Here is a 22,250-nt window from a genome sequence, read left to right as displayed (position 1 = left end):
TCTAACAGATCAATAGAAAACTGGGAAACATACACTTGAGTCATTAGAGGACAAAAATGTCCACGTCCACTGTTATAAAACAATGACATAAAAGAATCAAACTGGCATTTAAAAGGTTAAAATCCCCGAAATAATTGAATGATTTATGCTTTTTGAGCAAGGCTGAAGTTGTTGAAGAGATTTATGCAGAAAAAACCCATGAAAAAATATTAATCTGTATTGTTTTTACAGCAGTTGTTTGGAAGTGGACATTTTTGTCCTTGATGACTTGAAATTAAACTGAAGCCTGAGGGTTATGCAATGTTTCATATAATTTGAGCTGGTTTGAACTTAACTGGTTGATTGAATGTAACACAGTCTGTCCTTCCATCGTCTACAGCTTTATCCTCCGACACAGGGCGAAAGAAAAAAACCCATACACAAACTGGGTCTTTATGCTGCAAGGCAATAGTGCAAACCACTACTCCCCCATGTGGCAACCACTGTCTTTATGAAGACATTCTGAGATCCTGAAGCTTTTTCCCGGTAAACTTGTGGTATGGAGTCTTACTTATCATAGATTTTAAAGGCGCTCTCAAAGTTTTCATTACAGTGGCTGTTTTCAGGGGCCCCTTCATGCATGGGGCCCCAGAGATTTGCCTGCTCAAACATTCTTGGGTTTGAGGGACTCTAGCAGCTAAAAAATGACCTGGAGCCTCTAAGGGGGACAAACGCACACATACAGTATGCATTGCTTTAATGATTGAAGGAGGTCAGGCCTGAATTTGGTGCTGGAGGCAGCTGTTGGCGGCTCGTCTGTCGTGGTCCACTGCAAAATAAGAGTTGCTCATGTTGCATTCCCAACTTCAGTTGCTCACAACAAGAACAAAGAAGGCAAAGGACCCACAATGCAGTGTGGCAACGCAAGTTATGATCAAAAAGCTGGAGCTTTAGTGATTAGATTGAATTCCCAGAGATCAATTTCCTCCCATCTCCATAATAGCTCCTCTAAACTACCTTAGATCTTTCCTGTAAATTCTTAATTTAGATGATATAGACCCTGTTCGCTGAAAATCCCTCCACAAATAGATCGTCTTTTCCAAACCCCTCAGTGACTTGGAGTATTTGTGCCTCTCAATCTCGATGAACAACTTCAAAGAACCAACCAGTCACATATGAACGTCTCAGCGTAGCTCGTTAGTATTCAGCTCATGAGGCTCCGACAAACCCTTCAGAGGCTGTGTGTTGTGTTGTTGAATGCAAAATTAGAAATTGTTTCTTTTTAAAAAAAAATAAAGAAAAAGAAAAAAAAAGGATGGGAAACAAATTCAGTTAAAGACATTTGTTTTTAAGGAAATACCAGCGTACCAGCCACAACTTCAACCCTATTCCAAAAACTTGTTGTGGATAATTAGTAAACGAGTGTTGTGGTGCCAGGTGATGAAGATTGTGATGACTGAAACAGCACATGTACACACACACACAACAGGAAGAAAGACACTGCACACTACTTCTTGTTTTTACAAGATGCTGCCTGAGCTGCTGCTCCCCTTCCGAGTTGTCTTTTTCTTTTCATAAACCCTCATACCTGAAGAAAAATAAAGCGCTGCCAAGTCAGTGTGTACTTTTCTTTTCTTAGCAACTGAGCTCAGTATGAATTTTCCTGATTGAGAAAAAATAACCTAAAAAAAAACAGCACTGCTGTTTTTCTGATTTGCTCTAAACAAAAGTCACCATCATTATCAAGACACATGGGAGCAGTTTCAGTAAACATGTTGTTTTTCATACATATATAACAGATTAAGCATCGACTTACAATCATATCCACACTTTACATTGTGTACTTATAGTAACTGTTATGTTTAATGACCTTGTAGTAAGGTGACAGCCCTGAGCTGTTCTTAGTTCTTACTCCAGCAGCATTAGACTTTTCTTTTTTTTAATCACTGAGCAAAATCAATGATATAGGACTTGCTTCGAAGGTTTAGAAGCAGTGAGGTAATCCTGATTCATGAGGCGAATTAGCGGCTTTACAGCCACTAAAGTGGGCTTTAATGCTCGAGTTGACTTTCTTTTGCCTTCCGAGTGTCTACATATTGTCACTTTGCGCAACCGACGTCTCGATGGCTCGTTCAAGAATGACACTGAAGTTGATTTGAACACAAACAAACCCCAACGCAGCAGAGTTAACACATCAGTCTTGTGGAAGAGTGAATTTAATTGTTAAAGTGATTAACTATTGTCATCGCGCTCTCTCCAGGCAGCTGTTGATAAAATGTATGTTTCCTGTTCACTGAGCATAATCAGTTTACACAAAAGGAGCTCAGTGCGGGAAGCTTCATTTCAATAACACCAGAGAGAGAGCGAGGACCGCAGCAACATTTGTATGCTGGCTTTAAATATTTGCTGTGTGCTATTGTCAACACAGAACATCCCTTTTCTGTCTCATAAGACGGCCAACGTGAGGCTCGCTGCTTATCAAGGCTTTACATATACACTCATGTGGCACTTCACTGTACAATTAATGATTACAACAGTCTGAGGATGCTTTCCAAATATATTTATTCCTGTCATATTTACACAGAATGTACACGTGTACCACCAGCTGTCACCCACAAGAACACAACACAAAGGCACTTCCTCATGTTTCCCCGCAGAGCTTCACCGTCAGCTGCAAGCCTCTTCATCAGCCAACACGTTCTGCTCCACTATCGTCTTCATGGGATGACCTGCAACACAAATCACAATCAATATTTGTACTTTAAAGCATCCTAAGGTGGCAAATAAGGATTTGAAAACCAAAACGAGACGCCAAGGCTCTCACATCACAAAAAATCACATGGCCTTTATTTTCATTGCGGGGTCATGAAGACCAAAACAACATCTGACATCAATGGTGGGAAAACGTCCCTGCTCTTAAAGACCAAACTAAAAGACACCAATGATGGTTTTAAAATCACTCATTGTTTTGACCTTCCAAACTTTTACATACTGTATATTTTGTCCGTTTTGTCCGCGCTGCCACTGTGAAGTGTCCAGGAACGAAAGAGCACATTGCTGGATGTTATTTAGTCGGAGAGAAAAATAAACCACATCGAGACATATTTAGGGAGTAATCTCGAGTGACTTACAGCCTTAAGCAGAGCTGCTATAAATGTGTATAGACTTGATTCAGTGGGATTCACACTGGGGCACGTGGCTATTAAAAGTGCAGCGTGAGTTGAGAGCAGCAGGTTCCTCGCACTGAGGCTCCTGTTTTCGCTCTGTGGGCAGCTGTGAAAAAGAACACAGCACCTTTTTTAATTATCCGCACACAAAAGGCAGACAATGGCTGATATTGTGAACTGTTGACATGCTCCTTCTCAGGAGATTTTTAGCCTGTGAAGACTGCACTTTGGGTTCTGCGACACTGTTATGGGCATTTTGCAGTGTCATTTTACACGGGGAAACAAATGATGAATAGAAAGTAATAGAAATGAAGGGATAATGAACATTTGTTGTAGCCCTGTGTTACTGTGCGAGTGTACATAAGGTAAACAGCAGCTCTGAATGACGACCTGCTGCTCAAACACACTGGGCTTTGTGCCTCTCCTCCCTGTTTGAATGCCTCCAGCACAAAAAAAAAGAAAAAGAAAAAAGATGTGGACAGCTGCAGGCGGCCTCCAGACTCGACACTCTGAATGATAAAGAGCTGCTGCCGCTGCACTGATCACCTGCCTCCTCGCTGGAGACACACATTACACATTTCACAATCTTTCGCCTAGTCTGTCCATCAAGGCCACTCATGCCCATTAGTGACAGCGTGATTCGTGTGAAATCCAAACAGCAATGACACTCCACCGGAGAGTCACAGCCAAAACGAGTGACGAATCAAAGGAAGGCACGCTGTCATACTCGACACTTAATGAGATCTCATCTCAAAGATTTGTCTTGCTTTGTAACTTCTCAGTGATATTTAGAATGTGAGGCTAAAATCTGAGGTGTTACACCAGGCACCAAGTGTCTCTGCTTGTTTCAGACCATTACAGTTATCATTTACCTGCCTACTGTACATCAGCCATGTCCTTTAGACCAGTGTTTTCCAAACTTTCAGCATGGGGACAGAGGAAATGTGTGCAAAATGTAGCTACAAATTCACAGCTATATATCTGTGACACTTAATGTCATTTTGAATTGGTAAACAAATCATTTTCAAGAGATATTTGGTCCTGACCCAGTCTTTGGGAATCACTGCTTTAGACCTAAATGTTCTTAAATGAATATTCAAATTAAAAAGGCACTCTTTGTCTTTGTCAGTTTGATGCAGGTGCTTTTCCCTCAGAGCCAGTACCCTGCATGATACCAGGTGAATGCTATTTTCTTCAGTAGATGTCAAATAACATACTTCGTTTGTGTCATTTTTACAAATCTTTAAGATTCCGTCCTGTTGGCAAAGAGAATTACACAAAGAAGGCAAGGCTTTAATATAAACACAGATGGTGTCCATTTTCTATGCCCATTACACCATGCAGTCAGTTCTAACATCATCATGAAGTTTAAGCCCAAAAGTGTTTATTTTTCTGCTTTAACATAGCAACACGAGAGTATGTCCCCTTTGGTTTAAATGAGGGCTTTAAAGCACAAGTATGTTAAACTTACTGATACCTTAAAAGGTAATTTGATGCTTATTTGCTGAGTATGCAAATTTTAACTCAACTACTAAAAAGGTCGCATCTGTCAGGCCTCATTGTTGTTTACATCGCAGATTTTTTCATTACACTTTGAAAAACTGTGATATCAAACCCCAAAATTTTCATTTTGACACTGAACAAGTAAAACCTAATTTAATCAGCCTTTCAATTACAAAAAAAAGGTTCCTAAAAAAACTGGCATGAAATTTAATTCAATATGCAAATTGAAGAGTTAAGCCAAAACAACACTTGGTTGAGATAACATAGCATGGCTTCAAGTTACTAAAACAGGATTTAAATTCTTATTATTGAACTTTTTTATGCGCTTTTTTATGTGCTTTGATTTGAAGCAGTTTTTCCAGCTCATAAATACATCATAAATTAGGGTTGAACAACTTACGGAAAATATGAAATTGCAATTTTTCTGACAGATATTGCAATTGCGATTTGACTAGTGATATAACTTAAGTTCAGCTTCATTTAAAAATTCACTGTGTAATGGATTGAAATTGTGATGGAACTAAACTGCTAAACTGCAATGCAACGACAAGAACTTGAAGAGAACTGTGACTAATACAGATTTTGAATTGGCATAAAACATAGAACTTTGATTAATGAAACAGCATTGTTTCAAAATTGATTTAAGAAACAAGTCGCCCATTTGTAAATGCTCCTTTTAAGAGGACATAGGGATCCTACCTTTAAAACATAAAGCCTGACTAAACAGTGCATGTAAACAAGCACGTGGGGCCTCACTAAACATTTAAATATTGAATTACAATGTAGCTCCTCTCTTTAGAAATAGGGACATGAACCCACAGGGGGACACAGGTCAGTGTGCTCCCACTAACAGAAACATGGTCTTATTGAAAGTGAAGCGTGTTCCCGCTGAAGTCTCGAGGGTCAGACAGGAAATCCCCACAGCAGCAAGCACAGAGATGACTAATGAGGGTGAGAGAAACAAAGATGTCCAGGACATCGAGGAGTGAGTGAGTGAGTGAGTGAGTGAGCGAGTGAGCGAACTCACCCACACAGAAACACATGGAAACATGATTTAGTTAAAAAATTCACTTCACTCAGCCTTACACAACAACTGTTTATGATATAATATAATATAAAAATAAAAAAAAGTTATCTTTGATCTTGTTTTGCTTCTCGAGTTGGACCAGGGAAATGATTGCAGAATATTACCTTGGCAACGAAGAAACTACAACAATCCACTTAAAGTCTATAATTTGTCATGAGGATAAACATAATGGGATTTATGTGTTGAATCACGCAATTAATGAACATGGCTGTAAGTTAGATTTTTTTGTCCCTTAATACTGAAAGTAAATTTAAAAAAAAATCTGTTTACTTACTTACTTACTACTGTCATGTGTTTTATGTGTAAAATGCTATATAGTGTTTATAAATACAACATTTTATTATAAATACTAATTATTTGTTACAAATATATTCCATCCTGAGTACAATATGTTCTCTATCCATGCAACAAAACATACATACATACGGCACTTTCAACAAACACACAGCGTCAGAACATCGTGTGCAAATATAAATCTAATGACAAATTAAATGTGTCTTGTGCGGCAGAGTCTGTCTAAGGAAGACATATGTTCCTTCACACATGTTTTCAGTGCGATCATTAGGGAGGACATCTGTCCAAAGTGTCCTTGATCGTGTCGCTGCCAAATAAGGAAACGAGGATGCACGCGGTCACAGTGAATTTCATTAACTTCTCTCTGTCTCTCTCTCTCTGTTCTTATGACCAATAGCAAAGGTGATCCCTAGAACCCTCACTGTGTCAGTTTACTGAGAGTGGCATTAAGCTGGATGTGTACTCCTGACCCACTAACAAGCATGCTCTCAGGAGACAGTGGAGTGGGTAATTAGGTCCTTTTTTTTCTGGGTCTGAACAGATACATCTTATGTCCAGACAGTTCAACAGTCAATGCATGGACGGCTCCACTGGCTGCCTGGCTGTTATCCAATGACAAAATTTGCATGTCCCTGTTTTAATGGTGTCTGGTGACACGGTTCCAGAAGCGCAAGAGGAGTTAAAAAAAAAATCACGCCACCGCTGAAGTGGAAGGGTGAACGGCACAGGATGGCAGAGCTGACAAACAAAATGCACTCTCAGTTTCCACCCGTGTAACTTTTGGCCACTCTGCGATTGCTCTGCTGCAAACAGAGATCATCAGCAGAGGAGGGGACAAAAGCCAAGTAGCCAAACTCTATGTCCAGTCGTCCCTGACACACGGAACAGACGGGAGTGGAACAAGGTTGTGGCTCGTGTAGGAAGCGCAATGATATGGAATGGAAAAGAAAAAAAAGGAAACTCAGAATGGTATAATAAATCATGTCAGTGATGCATTAACACATTCATGAGGCAGAGAGATGAAAGGAAATGGGTAAAACTTATAATGACCTCTACTGCGTGGATGAAAAGATCAGCATTTCCACAGTCATTTAAGCTCCCAGGATTTATTTTTCAAAGAATTTTAGGCTGTATTTTGCACCTTTTATTCAAATAACTAGGCATTTGGGTTGTTGATACTTAGCTGGTGAAAAAAGGCACAGTGTGTAAGATTTCCTGTTCCAAACATGTAGAAGAACAGTGTTTACTTTGTTCATTGTTCCTACATGTTGAACTCCTGATGTCCACATAAAAACAAAAATGTATACATTCAGATGACTGGACGCTCACAAATCATACCCTATTTTAAGTTACATAGAAATACTGCACAACAATAATAAGACAGGGCGATACATGGTCTCTCAGGAAGAGAGTTCTGCATTCAGCTTCCTTTTTGTGAAGGGTTTATATGATCTCCCTCTGTGCCTCAAAGGCTTTTCTCCAGGCACTCAAGTTTTATTTAGAGTGTTTGAGTGTGCAGGTTAGGTTAACTGGTCGCTCTAAATTATGCAAAGACGTTAATGTGAGCATAAATGGTTGTTAGTCTCTGTGTGTTTGTGTGTGTGTGTGAGTGTGTGTGTGTGTGTGTGTGTGTGTGTGTGCGTGTTGACTCTGTGATAGGCCGCGACCTGTCAGAGGTGGATGTCACATCTCGCCCCAGCGTCAGCTGTCGGCTTTCAAAATATTAGCAGAATACAGTAAATGGATGATGGATGCTTATAAAAGCATGCAAAATAAGATTTTAAATTAGTTTTTTTACGCACATTTGATTGCTCTGTTTTCAAAAAGATTCTGTCATTTATTTTGATGCTCTTGTTTGATCCAGCTAATCGTTTAGACACTTAAGTAGAACGACACAAATTAAAATCCCCAGAGTGTTAAACTCCCCAATATTTGCATGAGTGCTTCATCTTTTCAATTAGTTTTTGTCTGAAAATGATTTTATTTTCCTCTCATAAACAGCAGAAATATAGTTCAGTAAATATCCAGTGTGACGTCTTCAATTTAAAAAAAGAAAAACACTGCCACCTAGTGGACAACACATGCCATTATTTTTTTTTTATTTCTTACCTGAACACTGCAGCAGCTTATGAGAAGCTGACGCTCCCTGCAGAGGAGTAGTAGCCTGTACAGTCTGTCGAGTATCTCTGGGACAGCAGCACATTTTTCAGCTCAAACTCTCCAAAACCGTAAGCACCAAATTTCTGTCATGAAAACACAGGAAATGTGATCAAATAATGACTTAAAAACCATGACAATACAAAACTGCCTTATTCGTTTTAGCAACTCTGGCATTAACTTTTAATGTGTCTTCCTAATATCCTCCCAGTGAATAATTTAGAAGCAAGCACTGACATTAAAAAGAGTAAACTCCACTGATGTAAACTGGTGTTACCATGGTAACAGGTGGCTGAACATTTTGTGTCTTTCCTCCGTATTGTCCTCATTATGATACATTAAGAAAACTTTTTTTAAATCCATAATCAGTTGCACAGACGATGACCGAAAAGAATGGTTGTTTGAGTTCAATGTCTATAATTTGCTGCCCTTGTGTCTGAAGCCTGGAAAAAGTTTGTGTAATATCATTTGAAATTATTGTTGTAGTGTGGCTGGTGTGGCTCTGTATCTTTACATGATGGTGTCTTGTGAGGCTGTTTGGGAGAGGCATATTTTTTATGGATGATATGGCAATAAAAAGAGATCAATTAATCATGTACAGCAACAATATGACATGTCATTTGGGACAAACTGTTTTAAGATGTGAGCTCTAACCCAATGATTCAATAATACCTTATGTGTGTCTCCTCCCTCGCTATTAATGACTGCTGACTTTTTACTCTGCCTTTACTGCCACTGTTTTGAAAACCAGTCTTTAAGAAGGCAGTACTGTATAAAAATGTTTCCTTATACCAAAACCTGAACCCAAATATTTCTGCTGCATGTCACCATCGGCAGAATTTTTTTTAAGCTTTTTTTGTGTGAAATGTTAAAATCATTAGGAACTTTTGCTGGTAACTAATGACTATTTACCATGTTGAAAATATGTCTAAAGCGAGCTGCTCTGACTGGAACTGACCAGACTTGGTCTAACTTTTGTCTAACAATAAAAGGTGCAGTATGTTAGACAATAATTCTATTATTTACTTTTTTGTGTAATATAATTGTCGCTATTCCACTATACAGTTCTGGCACTACTTGGCTCGGCTCTACTCGGTTTGGTCAGGCATGTCGTTTTCCAAGTCATTTTATTAATAATAATAATAATAATAATAATAATAATAACAATAATAATAATAATAATAATAATAATAAGAATAATAATAATAATACATCACATTTTTATAGCGCTTTTCTTGACACTCAAAGACTAAACTATACTAAAAAAATCACCAGGCACCAGGTACTATCCCTAATGTCAAGAGTTGAACCGTGCCGAGCCGAGTCGTGCTAGAACTGTATAGTGGAAAAGTGCCAAATGTTTCACTCCTTGACACAAGAGCAGCTTTTTGTGAGTTGACATGTGCTTCTCATAGCAAACGCTGACTCTGATGCCTGTCGCACACCAGCATTAGTGATGACGCCTGTTGACAGATGTCCTGTCCTCAGTGGAGCCAATGGTGTGGGAGTTTTAGGCAGATGCACATTACACTCATGTCATACCAGACTGAATCACTGTCCCCACACTGTTACAGACTGGAGGGAATATTCACAAAATAAAATTCTTGTTTTGAAATCGGGGGCGACCATAACTACCTTCAAACAGATTTTGTAATTAACTACTTTATTACAATTAATTGAGATACATTAAAGTGCGCCTAACCTGCGAAAAGATTAATTTAGTAATCGATTAATAGTTGAGTAATCGAGTAATTGTTTCAGCTCTTATCATTTCCTAACATAATTGATTAATTTTGCATTTTAATTTGCAGTTGAATTGAATTTAAATGTATTTTATTTGCTTGCTAAAAGACTGGGTGTTCAATGACATCCCATCTCACACAGATAAATCTGGGAAAACAGATGTCAGGTAGTGAGTCCATGTCTGTGTATGTTTGTAATTTAGTGGTGTGTAAGTGCAGCCAGGACTAAATGTCCTCTAACCTTCAATATGTTCCTGGCATCAAAAGCCTCTCTGTCGCTCACAGTGTGTCTTCCTGCACCGCCCGTGTCTTCAACTAGGAGAGAAAACACCACAGAGTGTTCAAGACATACATTATAAAAAAATAAAGATATGTTATCTCCTGATCAAATAAAGAGCTGTATTTGCTGACACAGCTCTTCAGTTGTAGTTAAACAAGGTGAGATCAAGGTGAGTTACTTTATGACAGAAGCTTGTGTAAAGGTAAACAAGGTCAGCTGTGACATTGACCCGCTCTTGTTTTGTGTTGTCGGTCTGCCCAGTACAAATTTGACAAGTGGATCTGGACTTAATCCATGACCAAACTGAATGAGGCCATTGTCACAGCACTGGGAAAACATGCAGCCTGGTGCACGTAAACAAGAGCTGTGGCCAAACACGGAGCGAGCTGCCTGATGCTGCCTCCCTGCAGGAATTTGTTGCCATGATTGTTGAACATTCAGCTTTGCCGTCACTGCAGATTCAGTACGTGCCAAAACACAACAAGAGGACATTGGCTAATAGGTTCGGGGGCAGGAGCGGCCGATGTCATCACAGCAGGTTGATAACAAGCTACAGACGCAGACGCTGTTTGTGTTTCTGCTGGTTAGCATGTCATGTGTGTGTCATGTTTTTTTTTTTTTTACCTGTGGAGTCCTTTCTGAACAGAGTGTTCATCACAGTGCCATGCAGCTTCACTCTGTCCCACTCTCTGACCATCAGCCCCACTGACACAAAGTGCTCCACCAGCTGGTCTGCAATAACCTGCAACCTAAAAGAAATATTAAATCAGTATCAAAAATGGCCACAAAATGTCTTCATAGGATTCGTCTCTAATCCACTTACTTGTCAGATCTGTCTTTCACGTTGACTTTAGCGTACAAGACATCCACCATGGCTGGGTCGTCATTCATGTACTCTATACCCATCACCTCTAACGGCAGAGGTTTTCCACCCGCGATGTCCCTGATGAAAAAGCACACTCATGTTTACAGCTGAGCATGGCACCCGTTATCCGTGACCCGTTACCCGTGACCTGCAGCTCTTGGGTTATAGTTATAGAAAACTGTACATTGTGGTTTTAAAATTTCTTACGGACACAAACCAGAACAAGCTTCACTTGTGTACAGACAGGAGTGCCTGTGTTGGATGTAAACCTGATTGGGCTAAACTCAGCTTGGGCTAAGGCCTAATTTCTTATGATGGCATATATATTAAACCTCTGTTAAATTACAATTACATGATATAAAATGTATATCATCTGTAATAAAAGATTGGACTGTGCTGTGTTTGTGCAGAAGAGCGGAGTCTGTGACAACAGACACATTTTTAGCCTTAACTGTGTAATCTTATCTGAGTGTAATAATCATATCCATCCTAACCACATCTAATGTAATTTCCCTTCTCATATGTACAAAGACAGGGTTATTAAATCCCACAAGATAAGGGTGGTGATAATTCTATTATGTGTCTATTGGTTTAGAAATAACCATAAATGGACTAAAAAATATATCGATATCTCAGTCCAGACTCATAAATGTATGATTTAATTTGGAAAAACAGACTAAAACATTTCCTATAGCTGGACACAGCAAACATTTTGATTAAACATTACTAAAACCTACTAAAAGACAGACAAAAGGCTTTATGGCAAAGAGGTACTGTACATTATATTGGGCTTTAGCTTCACATGCAACACTTGATTGCAGAAGGTTTTCTTAGTCATTGCTAACCATGAAAAAAACGTTCCTTATTACCAGTAGTTAAAGTTTTCTTTCAATAAAAACAGTTTTAGATAAATTAAGTTACTTTTCAATGTCAGTCTTAGAAGATATAATTACTTGTCTGAGCCCCCACCTGATGAAGGTCTGACATTCTTGGAGTTGCTCACATGCTTTTCTCACTTCCATCTCATTTAACAAAGACAAGGTGCCAATTGTCAGGTGAAGCTTTGCAGGGTTCTGAAAGATGCTCCCCTCTACTCCATGATCCTACACAATGATTTACAACAATTAGTGAAAAAAAAAGTATTAATACATAGCCATCACTGCCCCTTATTTTCATTCATTACAATTTCCTGTAAGCTAACTCATTGAGATTGTTGAGAAATTGTCGATAATAAACTATGTGCAGAGGTTCAGAATTTATACCTGTGAACACTGCTGTAGCACCTGATCTTTAAATTTCAGGAATCCTTCTTGGATTTTGGGATCATTCAGAGGAAATGACAGGAAGTGTGTGAAAGGCTGCTTTCTCCGGAAACTGTCAACAAGGACCTCAACTCGTGTGAGTGCAGATGACACTGCAGCTTTGTGGGAGCCTGTGATAACTGTCAGAAAAGATGAAGAGAACACTAAAAGACTGTTTCTTTAAATGCAATTTCTAATAATTTTACAGAGGTTAGATTCATTCTTACCAATCTGTCCTTCCACTCCCTGTTTGGGGATGTTTATTGATGTCTTTGTGTCCATCTCTAAGCGTCTACGTGTCTCTCCCTTTTTCCCAATGATATATCTGTGGAATCAATCAAACAAGAAAACACTCTGAGCCTTTTGTTGCTGCATGTTTTTGAAGCTGAGGAAAAAACAGAAACATCATAGCATCATGTGCATTTTGTAGATAACTTACTTGTAAAGAACACTTGGAACATCAATGGCACAACGATATCCTTTATCAGTCTCTTGGATGATGTAGCTGTCACAGGTTTCGTCTTCCACAAGCTCTTCACTCTCTGGTGAATCAACAATATGCATTGTTTTCCCTTTATTGAGGCTACAACCTTTAATTATTATAAATAGTATATATCTAATTCATATATGGTTTATTTTGGTTAAAACTGTATTACACAGATTTTTTTGAGGATGCTCTTATTATTTTAATTATCAATCAATCGATTATTTTATACATATACATATATATGTATATATACATATACTTATACATAGCATTTATGACTAGCACTTCATAGTTTGTCTTACTTGAAGCTCTTACTTACTTCTAGCTCTTATTTGTACCCAAATGTTTAAATGCACTTATTGTAAGTCGCTTTGGATAAAAGCATCTGCTAAATGACATGTAATGTAATGTAATGTAAAATTTTCTCGGGTAATCCATTGGTAGGTTTATAAAATGTCAGTAAATAGATATTTAGTTCTGCTGGATGTATTTTTATATGGACCAAAGCAAACCTGAAATGAGGCTGAATAGTAATAATAAAGAAAATACTCAAACCCATGAGCAAAACAGTTGGAAATCAATTAAGTAGCAGTAGTAGTGTCTTCCAAAAAACACCATACAATTCAATCAGTTATAGAAATGTTCAATCGTCACCTCTTCAGCTAATTTAAACACAAACTGGACATTGTAGTCTTTATGGACACATTACTGTTGTACTAAACTGCTTTAGTTTTAGCTCAGTGTACAGTGTAACAGGGTAATTCCTGCTTATAACACTGACTAACCTGGTGGTCCCATATAGGAGAACTCCTCTTCTTCCTCATATTGTTCCTCCTTTATGGTATTTTTGCGATATATTCTTCCATTTATATTGATGAGAGACGGGCGTAAAACTTCCATGATGAAAACGTGACAACGTTGGCTAAAGATAAGTGAAAAAGACAGTGATAAACTATATAGCTGTCTGCTAATTTAGCCTGGTGAGTTGGTAGCTTTTTTTTCTTCTTCTTTGAAATCTCACGGAGGCTGGCATTAGTTGCATTACCGCTCCCTGCTGGTTGTAGTTTTGTACGACTTGTATTCTACTTCAGTTGTGCTTTACGTAAAGTCCCAATCCCATATAATTTTATTTTATTTTGTTATATATTTTTTTTCACAATATTATATACAATATATGACTATGTAATTCATATGTTACAGGTAACAGAAGTGAAATCAAGCCTGGGGGTGGCAGTGTTGCAACATAGCGGAGGCAAGCTGTCGTAAAACTCCAGAGAAGAAGAAGAGGAGCCGATTCAATCGTAAAATGCTGCATTTGTCGTAAATAAAGTGTAGGTGTCCAACACAAACATTACAACAAGCAATGATACGGATATAAATTTAAAAAAAATAACCACATGTTAACTTGGGCGTCGACAGTTAGTTCGTATTGTCCATAAACAGGTAAGTTGTTTAATCGCTGTGTCTAATTACACTCGTGCCGCCCGGTTATTGACTTTATTTGGTCTTAGCAGGATAGCTGCTTTTCCTAGCCACCGTGTAGTTGCTGCAGTCGGTTAGCACAAACTCGCTAACATCAGACGCTAATGCTATCGAGTTTACATGTTTTATTCTCACGTGTCAACTGGCTATATCTCATGTTTTGGTGGATATTGTGGACAGAAATGTGGCGTAATCTGCATTCTTTCAATTTTCGAACATTTTTCTGTCAAATTTATATTGGTTGCATTTGGCACTTCTACCTAATGTGTATTACCAGTGTTTTCCAGTGTTCTGTAATGCAGTTTTTCATTGTTTTGAGCAGTCTGTCTGAACAGAATTATGTCATTTTACAAACCCTAAGCTTCCCTTCAAAAGTGACACGCGTGTTCATGCTCAACATAAAATGCTGTGTGGTAGTTTGCATGAACAGACGAGTTGATAACTCGCTTCTGTCAGACTTATTTTATTGCAGCTCTGCTTCGTGGAAAAATAGCATTTGGTGCATTTTAATTTTCTCACTCTGTAGGCATACCTGATGTATTTCAAATAATAAATCTGCAAGTTGTTGAAATATCTATGTTTTGACAAATATGTATGAAAATGTTTTCTGGCTCCAATTCTTGAACAAATCCTGAGTTATCTGCCTTCCTGAGAATTTTGTATGTGGTTTCTGAAGGTTTCTGAAGACCATGGCGGCGTCTTCTTCGTCCTCTTCTGCGGGAGGTGTGAGCGGCAGCTCGGTGACTGGCTCTGGATTCAGTGCTTCAGAGCTCATCCCACCAAGGAAGGTCCTGTACACATATCCTAAAGGTGCAGGTGAAATGATGGAAGGTAGGTCATAAAAAACACCCAGCATGTAAGCTAAATAGAATACTGTACTTTTCAATGGTAACATTTGAGTCAACGTTTGAAATTCAACCAAAGTCGAACGTATTCTGCCTTTTTAATGTCTGTGTTTGATTGTTGAGACTCACTTTACAGTCATGCTGCCTTGTGACAAATTCAGCAGCTACATTTTGTTTGCTGCAATGTTGTAATTTTTATTGGTATTATCACATTTCATACTCATCTCTATTCTCTTTATAACATGGATCCACTATATTCACTGTAAAGCTTCTAAACTACTTCACACCTCTTTCTGCTTTGTAACCACTACTACCATCTACTTTTAATCCAACCAAACAAAAACATGTGCCAAAATGCATCAGCAGTTGTTTGTGTGCCAAATAAACGTGACGTGTGAGTGTTTTGTCCTAAACCCATTTCTATCAATTTTTTTGCTCACTTTAACATAAGAACACACTACATTTAACAATGTTGTTTATTTAATTTTTTAATTTTTCCACATGTTACTGTACGATCTTTAGTTGGCTGATATTCATTTAGTTATGTAATTCTTACTCCAAGAAACGGACACTAGCTGTGTAGGATTATTTGGCTGTGATGGGAATATGCCTTCTAATGGATGCCATTTTATTTATAAGTGTTATCTCTCTGGTAAAACAGTCTCAGTGAGACGACCCCATTAAGTGAAGATTAAATATAGTAAGATGGAAATCTTTATATGTACAGAGAGCGCACACTTGACCTAATGAGTGAGCCATGAACTGTTTGTATCCCTCGTGCATTTTCGTCACCGTTTTTCCTTACGTGCTGCAGATCATGAACAGTTTTGTCCACGCCACAGAGCTGAGCATCAATTTTTTTTGACTGACGAATGCAGGACAGACTTGGCAATAATTGCAATGTCATGGAAAAATCTGCTGATTTTATTATCTTCTAGTCATCAGAGGAGAAAAAAACTGTGGTGTTTCACAATAATGACATTTTCACCCACAAGTTCCATATATAGAATAAAGCATTGTGTGAGTGCTTTTGGTTCTGCTTTTATACTTGAATAACATTTTAAACAATTTAGATTTCATGTTTGATGAGTAAATCCACATTGTGTTGTTTTGTTCCAGTCTGTTCCCCTGATGAAATGTGTTTTCCCTTGCCTTTAAATGACATCAACATATGATTTTAACCCTAACCCTCATGGGTTCGTAATGGAAAACTAATACATCTTGATGGAAAAAGTCCATATGTTGTCTGAAAATGAAACCTAAGAATGACGTCTTCATATTTCTTGTTTTGTCCACAAACCAAAGATATTCAGTTTACTGTAAAAAAAAAAAAAAGAGTAAAGAAGCAATAAGGTGATCACATTTAAGAATACCTAATCAATTATTATTTTAAAAATAACTAAATAACTGATTACTCACTTTTCAAAATCTTTAATCTTATTTTAGTAGTCAGAATAATTGCTACTAAAGGCCTGTGTAGGCCTGTGTCTTTAAAAACGTGTATTTTGAACATGCATTGAAGCCTAATTTCTGTTTTCCTAAAAGCTTGTTATAATCCTGTGTTGCTGGTCCACCCTCTTCCCTCATTCATTGGCCTCCACAGAGAGGATTTGTTTACGGGAGCAAAAGACCATCTGCCTCCTCACTCCTCCTTTGTTGCCCGTGCAGCTCTAACTACTCTAATTAAAGTGATTAGTTTGCCAGCAGAGCACTGCAAGTTTGAAAACAACCAACAGTGTAATCAGGCCAGCAATGCAGCGATGCTATGGGTCTCACGCTGCTCCTCTTTGTTTTCATGTGTCTGTGTCATAATATTATTTGTCTTTTTAAATAAGGCTGCAATTACACATTATATTATTTATAAAGTTTAGTTGACTAAGGTTTCAGTTCAGAATTTTAAAGAAATCTTTTAATTTAACATCTCGATTATTGTGTTTTCTTTATTTTAAGACGGCTCTGACAGATTTTTATGCGAATCCGTGTTCAGCTACCAAGTGGCCTCCACGTTGAAACAGGTGAAACACGGTAAGCCGACAGCTGCATGTGCAACAATTGTTCATTTTACATGATTTAATAAAGACGACCCCACTGATTCAGTGTTTCCATCTCTCCAGATCAACAAGTGTCCCGAATGGAGAAACTTGCAAGTTTAGTGGAGGAGCTGGAAGCAGACGAGTGGCGTTACAAACCGATTGAACAACTGTTGGGATTTACGCCATCTTAAATAAAGGGATTCTGATGCCATTGCATCATAAACCAGCCAAATAAAAAGGGAATGTTATTTGTTAAGTTAATAAATCGCATTCCCTCTTATGGTTTTTATTGTTTATCTTAGTGTAAAATGTTCTCTGCAGATATTAAAATGTGAATGTGCCCTCTCTTTCTTGTACGGACATTGTTTACTTCTTTATATTCATCAGAGAAAGGGCAAATGAAAATCTTTGTATCGTATGTACTAAGCGTACATGTAAATACATTTCCTTCTGGTTTGGGCGAGTGAAGCATTGCCAGGCCACCTTCTCTTTGCCTCAGGCAAAACAAATAATGTAATAGATCCGTTGTTTTTTTCCACTTTGCTGCACCGTAACTCTGAAAACCTGGTGCCTGTTCACTCTCCTCTTCTCTTTGTAGAATCTCTGGAGAAAACAAAGCTTGTGAATAAAGTCATTCTTTGATATTTAATGTGCCAGTTTCTATTTATGTCTATTATGTTGTACATAGAAGAATAAGTCTTTGTTCTGTTCATACACTAGCCTGTTGAGCATGTTCTTCTTTTGTGTGATTTTGAATAAGCCAAAGCCCGAAACTAACTGATGTTATTGTTTCTGTGTCATGTCCCTGCGGTGTGTGTGTGTGTACGTGTACGTACAGCGAGCAAACGTGCAGATCTTGGTGTTTTGCTCAGTGAGAGAGAGAGAGAGTGTTTTCAAACAAGTGAGGGGTGGGAGCGCACAGAACGTCCTGTTCTGTGCGAGTGTCTCAGGACGGCACTGGCCACTGTAAGACACGCCTCCGGCTGCTGCAGCTTACATTTCCTTGTGCAGAGTCCAGAACACGACGCCTCATTTCACAACACACTTTCTAGGATTTAACTTTACCAAGAGCCACAGAAGCTTGTAACCACAGCTTGTAAACACCCCCCCCCCCCCCCCAAAAAATGTTCCTGCATGTTTATGTCTTTCACTTCCTCCCCAACTTAAAGAACAGCCCATCCCACTCACATGTTGGTATGTAGCACATATCTGGCTGCAGTCCAAAATGTTCCTCGAGTAAACATTGGGTGTATGGCAAGTATCATATGGCCCTGCCACACGTAAAAACACACGTACTCGCACACAGCAGTAGCTCCTGTTTTGCACAACACACGTTTCAACGTTTCTGTCTCGTTTGTCATGTCTATTTTATACATTTTGCTGCTTTCTAGCTCTAAGCTTGTGTTCCTATCTCATTTATCATGACAGTGTCACACATTTTCCTGCTTTCCTCCTATTCGCTTGTGTTTTTCTAATCCATTTTATCATAACATATTTGCACATTTTATAGATTGCTTGTTATTTTCTTGTGTTTTTGTCTGGTTTATCATGTCTGTTTTGTCCATTGTGTCATGTTCTAGCTATAAGCTTATGTTTCTAATCCATTTTATCATAACATATTTGCACATTTTATAGATTGCTTACTATTTTCTTGTGTTTTTGTCTGGTTTATCATGTCTGTTTTGTCCATTGTGTCATGTTCTAGCTATAAACTTGTGTTTCTATCTCATTTATCATGACATTGTCACACATTTTCCTGCAAACAAATATTACAGATGTTTTTCCTATTTGTATTTCTAACCCATTCCAGCATATTTGCACATTTTACAGCTTTCTTGCTATATATTTACTTGTGTTTTTGTCTGGTTTGTCATGACAATGTGACACATATTTCAGCTTTCTTGCTATTTGCTTGTGTGTCTAATCTAGTTTATCATGGCATAGTTGCACATTTTCCAGCTTTCTTGTTATTTACTTGTGCCTAGAAATCATGACAGAGTGTGAAAGAATGTCATTTGAGCACAGTGTTTCTTTGATAATATGTGGACATATTTGAGAAGAAAACAGCCACAGTCTTGGTGCATTCCTTTTTTCCTCTGCAAGTTTCCATTGTCATCTTCTCCGAGGATGAACGCATAAGAAGCCATCGCTCATCTTTATGCATTTAAAATATAATTTATTTGCATCCTGCGTCTTGTCCAGCGTTGTGTTATGCGTCTGATTGTGTGTTCTCTGCATCTTTGTGTGGCAGACTAAAAAATATGATGTAATGGTTGTGCAAAACAACTGACGTCATGTGCACTGCAACACTGAACCAGCAGAGACTTGAGCTCCTGCATGGGTTTTTATTCAGAAGTGTCAATCATAGGTGTGGGTGCACATATGCACCAAATGATTTCTTTATCCCTGGGTGACAACCTAAAAACCTAAAAACCTAAAAAGCACATACATGTTGCTTGCATGTCCAGACAAGTTCCAAGTCTGTACATTTCCATAAGACTGGGATCTGCTGTTGCTCTCCACCATCCCCCGCTGCCCCTCCTCCTGTTTGTTCGTCTCTGCTGGCATGTTACCAGGCAGGATACAGGTCAGATGGCGTGCCTCCGTTTTTGATTGGCCGTGTTCGGAGGCGGGGGGCGTGTCTAAGCAGCGAGTATATAGTCTTTGTTGCAGGACAGATTTTCACAGTTTGCCAGCTGTTTAGAGACTGAAGACGTCCGGCTGCTGAAGCTCGCTGCTACTTGTTTTTGCAGACAATAACCACCGCAGTGAACAAGTGAATGTACTCAAAGGACTTGTCCAGCGCTTTTTCACAATAAGCTGTAAGTACACTGTCTCAATTCTACTAGTTTTGCTTACTCTTTTAGGTCATTTGAACATGTTAAACAGTTTCCTTCAGTCAAAGCTATTGTTGCGTCAGACTTGTGTATCTAAATAACTCTTAAACCAGCTTTAGAATTCAAATTAAATTAAACATTTTTTGATTTGTTTACTAACAACTGCTGTTCTGTTGTGCATATGACAGTTATAATGAATAATGCAAAAATCCTATTTTTCATATCCTTTACTATGCATAAAGTGCCCATGTATTTATTCTAGTTGCACACTGACAACATTGTAAATGTAAAAATGATTTATTGATAATCATCTGTTTTAAATGCAAGCATTCGCTGAAGTTCTTTGCCGTAAATGCAAATCTTAAGGCTCATAAAGGGACAAATGTATCTTATCCATTGTTCTTGTTTCCACAGAAACAGTCGCCCACATAACTACACAGAGGACCAACATGCCTGTTCTCTCAGCACCTAGTGATGTCTGCGGCTCGTCCCCATCTCCAGTGGAGAGCAGCCACAGGAGGCTGTCCTGGGGCAAACTGGTGCAGCGCATCACTGATTTTAGCACATCTACCAACAGCAGCATTGACCTGGACGACAGCAGCAACAGCAGCAACAGTGATCTCTCAGACTCGGGTAAGCAGTTCTTCAAACACACCTAACAACCCTTTTGTTAGAAGGGGATTTGACTCACCTCTAAATGCATGATTCCAGTTCTAATCCAACATCTTTTTTTTATTTTCACCACAGGTTCAGACTTCTCCAGCGACTTATCTCCCTCCAATGATGATTTGTTCTACGATCCAATGGAGGAGTTGATCCTGAAAGACGTAGTGGACCTTATTGCAACAAGCTTAAGAGAAGCCAAAGATTCAGACTGTGCCTTGCGCTGCTCCAAACTGCTCATCCCAGAGAAGCTCCTGGAGCACATTGGACACGAGCTCCTTCACCTGGCAGCGAGTGAGCCCTGCGGGTTAAGAGGGGCTCTCATTGACCTCTGCGTGGAGCAGGAGGCCGTCTGCGAGAGCATAGGGCAGTTGTCCGTGGACCCCTACCTCGTCCCCACCTTCCAGCTGACTCTGGTCTTGAGGCTGGAGTCTGGTGGGCTGTGGCCCAAAATCCAAGGACTCTTCACCTCGAAATCTCCATCCACTCCAGTCGTGAGACAAGCTATCAAACTAAGCACTGGCTTCCGCGTGATAAAGAAGAAACTGTATAGTTCTGAAGATCTTCTTATTGAAGAATGTTAATTCTGTAAATCTAACAGAAGGGCCTCCTCTATGTAACTGAAGAGTGAGGATGGACTGAGTCAAGAAGTTGCCCATTGACTGTACCTTAGTTTAAGTTAATGGTACCTGAGGTGGATGACAGCCCTTTTTTTCCCCACTTACATTGTGTTACCATCACACTATATACGTTTAATAGCATTTTTGCAAGTACTAAAATGCATACCTCAGTTTCTGTTGAAACTACATGATGGCAGCTAGCGATATCATTTTATTCATTGAGATTGTGCTTTCCTTTTCTTTTCATTTTATTGTGTTTTACATGGCAGTTAACTGAATTGTACCCCTAAACCATAACGGGGATCTGATAGACTGAAAAGCAAAGGCCTCCCAGTGGTTTGCCTTGTGCTGTGTAATGTGGAATCTCTGGTTGACGATTCTTGTATCCGTGTAGACCACTTCTGCTTTCAACTTTATTCATTTGATATTCAAATACTCATGATGTTGCACTGATTTTTGTACTTTCATGGTCACAAATAAATTATTTTTTTAACAATTCACCCTGTCGCCTCGTCTTGTCCATGGGAAATGTTTGGAGTCTAATAAAAGTGTGCGATGTTCCCCTGAAACTACACTCACGTGCAGTGTGAAATCCAATACTGATTTGTTGACTTAACTACACCGGCATGTAAATATTAATAGCAAGAAATATCATGTTCAGTTGGGAGGTATCATTACCAGACTGGCACATTAGGGATTCACGTTGTCGTGGCGCAGTGACGCAAACGGGACCTTGCAAAAACAACGAACTGCAAGTCCGAACTGAGAAACCAGAACAGCAGCTGCCAAAACCAGCTGACCACATAATCTATGCAAGTGAGGAAATGTGACGCTGCTGAGCACATGTGGCACGTCAGCCAAAATGTGAACGTGCAAAGAGACACACTCTCTGTTCCCAGTCTCTTTGT

General features: G+C 38.9%; 3 protein-coding genes across 3 annotated transcripts; 2 read left to right on the top strand and 1 right to left on the bottom strand.

The window, feature by feature from the left end:
• Window positions 1–2,530: 2,530 nt before the first annotated feature.
• On the bottom strand, window positions 2,531–13,881 carry ascc1 (activating signal cointegrator 1 complex subunit 1). The gene is made up of 10 exons (XM_058621123.1): window positions 13,648–13,881; window positions 12,815–12,917; window positions 12,603–12,700; window positions 12,337–12,515; window positions 12,044–12,177; window positions 11,033–11,152; window positions 10,834–10,958; window positions 10,171–10,244; window positions 8,140–8,273; window positions 2,531–2,708 (listed from the first exon to the last, which is right to left on the bottom strand). The coding sequence occupies exons 1-9, from the start codon at window positions 13,760–13,762 to the stop codon at window positions 8,157–8,159; spliced, it is 1,065 nt and encodes a 354-aa protein (XP_058477106.1). The 5' UTR covers window positions 13,763–13,881; the 3' UTR covers window positions 2,531–2,708; window positions 8,140–8,156.
• Window positions 13,882–14,162: 281 nt separating this feature from the next.
• anapc16 (anaphase promoting complex subunit 16) lies at window positions 14,163–17,866 on the top strand. The gene is made up of 4 exons (XM_058621126.1): window positions 14,163–14,305; window positions 15,021–15,175; window positions 17,140–17,214; window positions 17,304–17,866. Exons 2-4 carry the CDS (start codon window positions 15,034–15,036, stop codon window positions 17,411–17,413), a joined length of 327 nt encoding a protein of 108 aa, XP_058477109.1. The 5' UTR covers window positions 14,163–14,305; window positions 15,021–15,033; the 3' UTR covers window positions 17,414–17,866.
• Window positions 17,867–19,894: 2,028 nt separating this feature from the next.
• On the top strand, window positions 19,895–21,842 carry ddit4 (DNA-damage-inducible transcript 4). Its single transcript, XM_058621125.1, has 3 exons — window positions 19,895–20,044; window positions 20,474–20,692; window positions 20,807–21,842. Exons 2-3 carry the CDS (start codon window positions 20,509–20,511, stop codon window positions 21,304–21,306), a joined length of 684 nt encoding a protein of 227 aa, XP_058477108.1. The 5' UTR covers window positions 19,895–20,044; window positions 20,474–20,508; the 3' UTR covers window positions 21,307–21,842.
• Window positions 21,843–22,250: the final 408 nt, after the last annotated feature.

This window comes from Solea solea, chromosome 21 (assembly GCF_958295425.1).
Source record: "Solea solea chromosome 21, fSolSol10.1, whole genome shotgun sequence".
Taxonomy (NCBI): domain Eukaryota; kingdom Metazoa; phylum Chordata; class Actinopteri; order Pleuronectiformes; family Soleidae; genus Solea; species Solea solea.
This window is presented reverse-complemented; position numbering and strand designations above follow the sequence as displayed.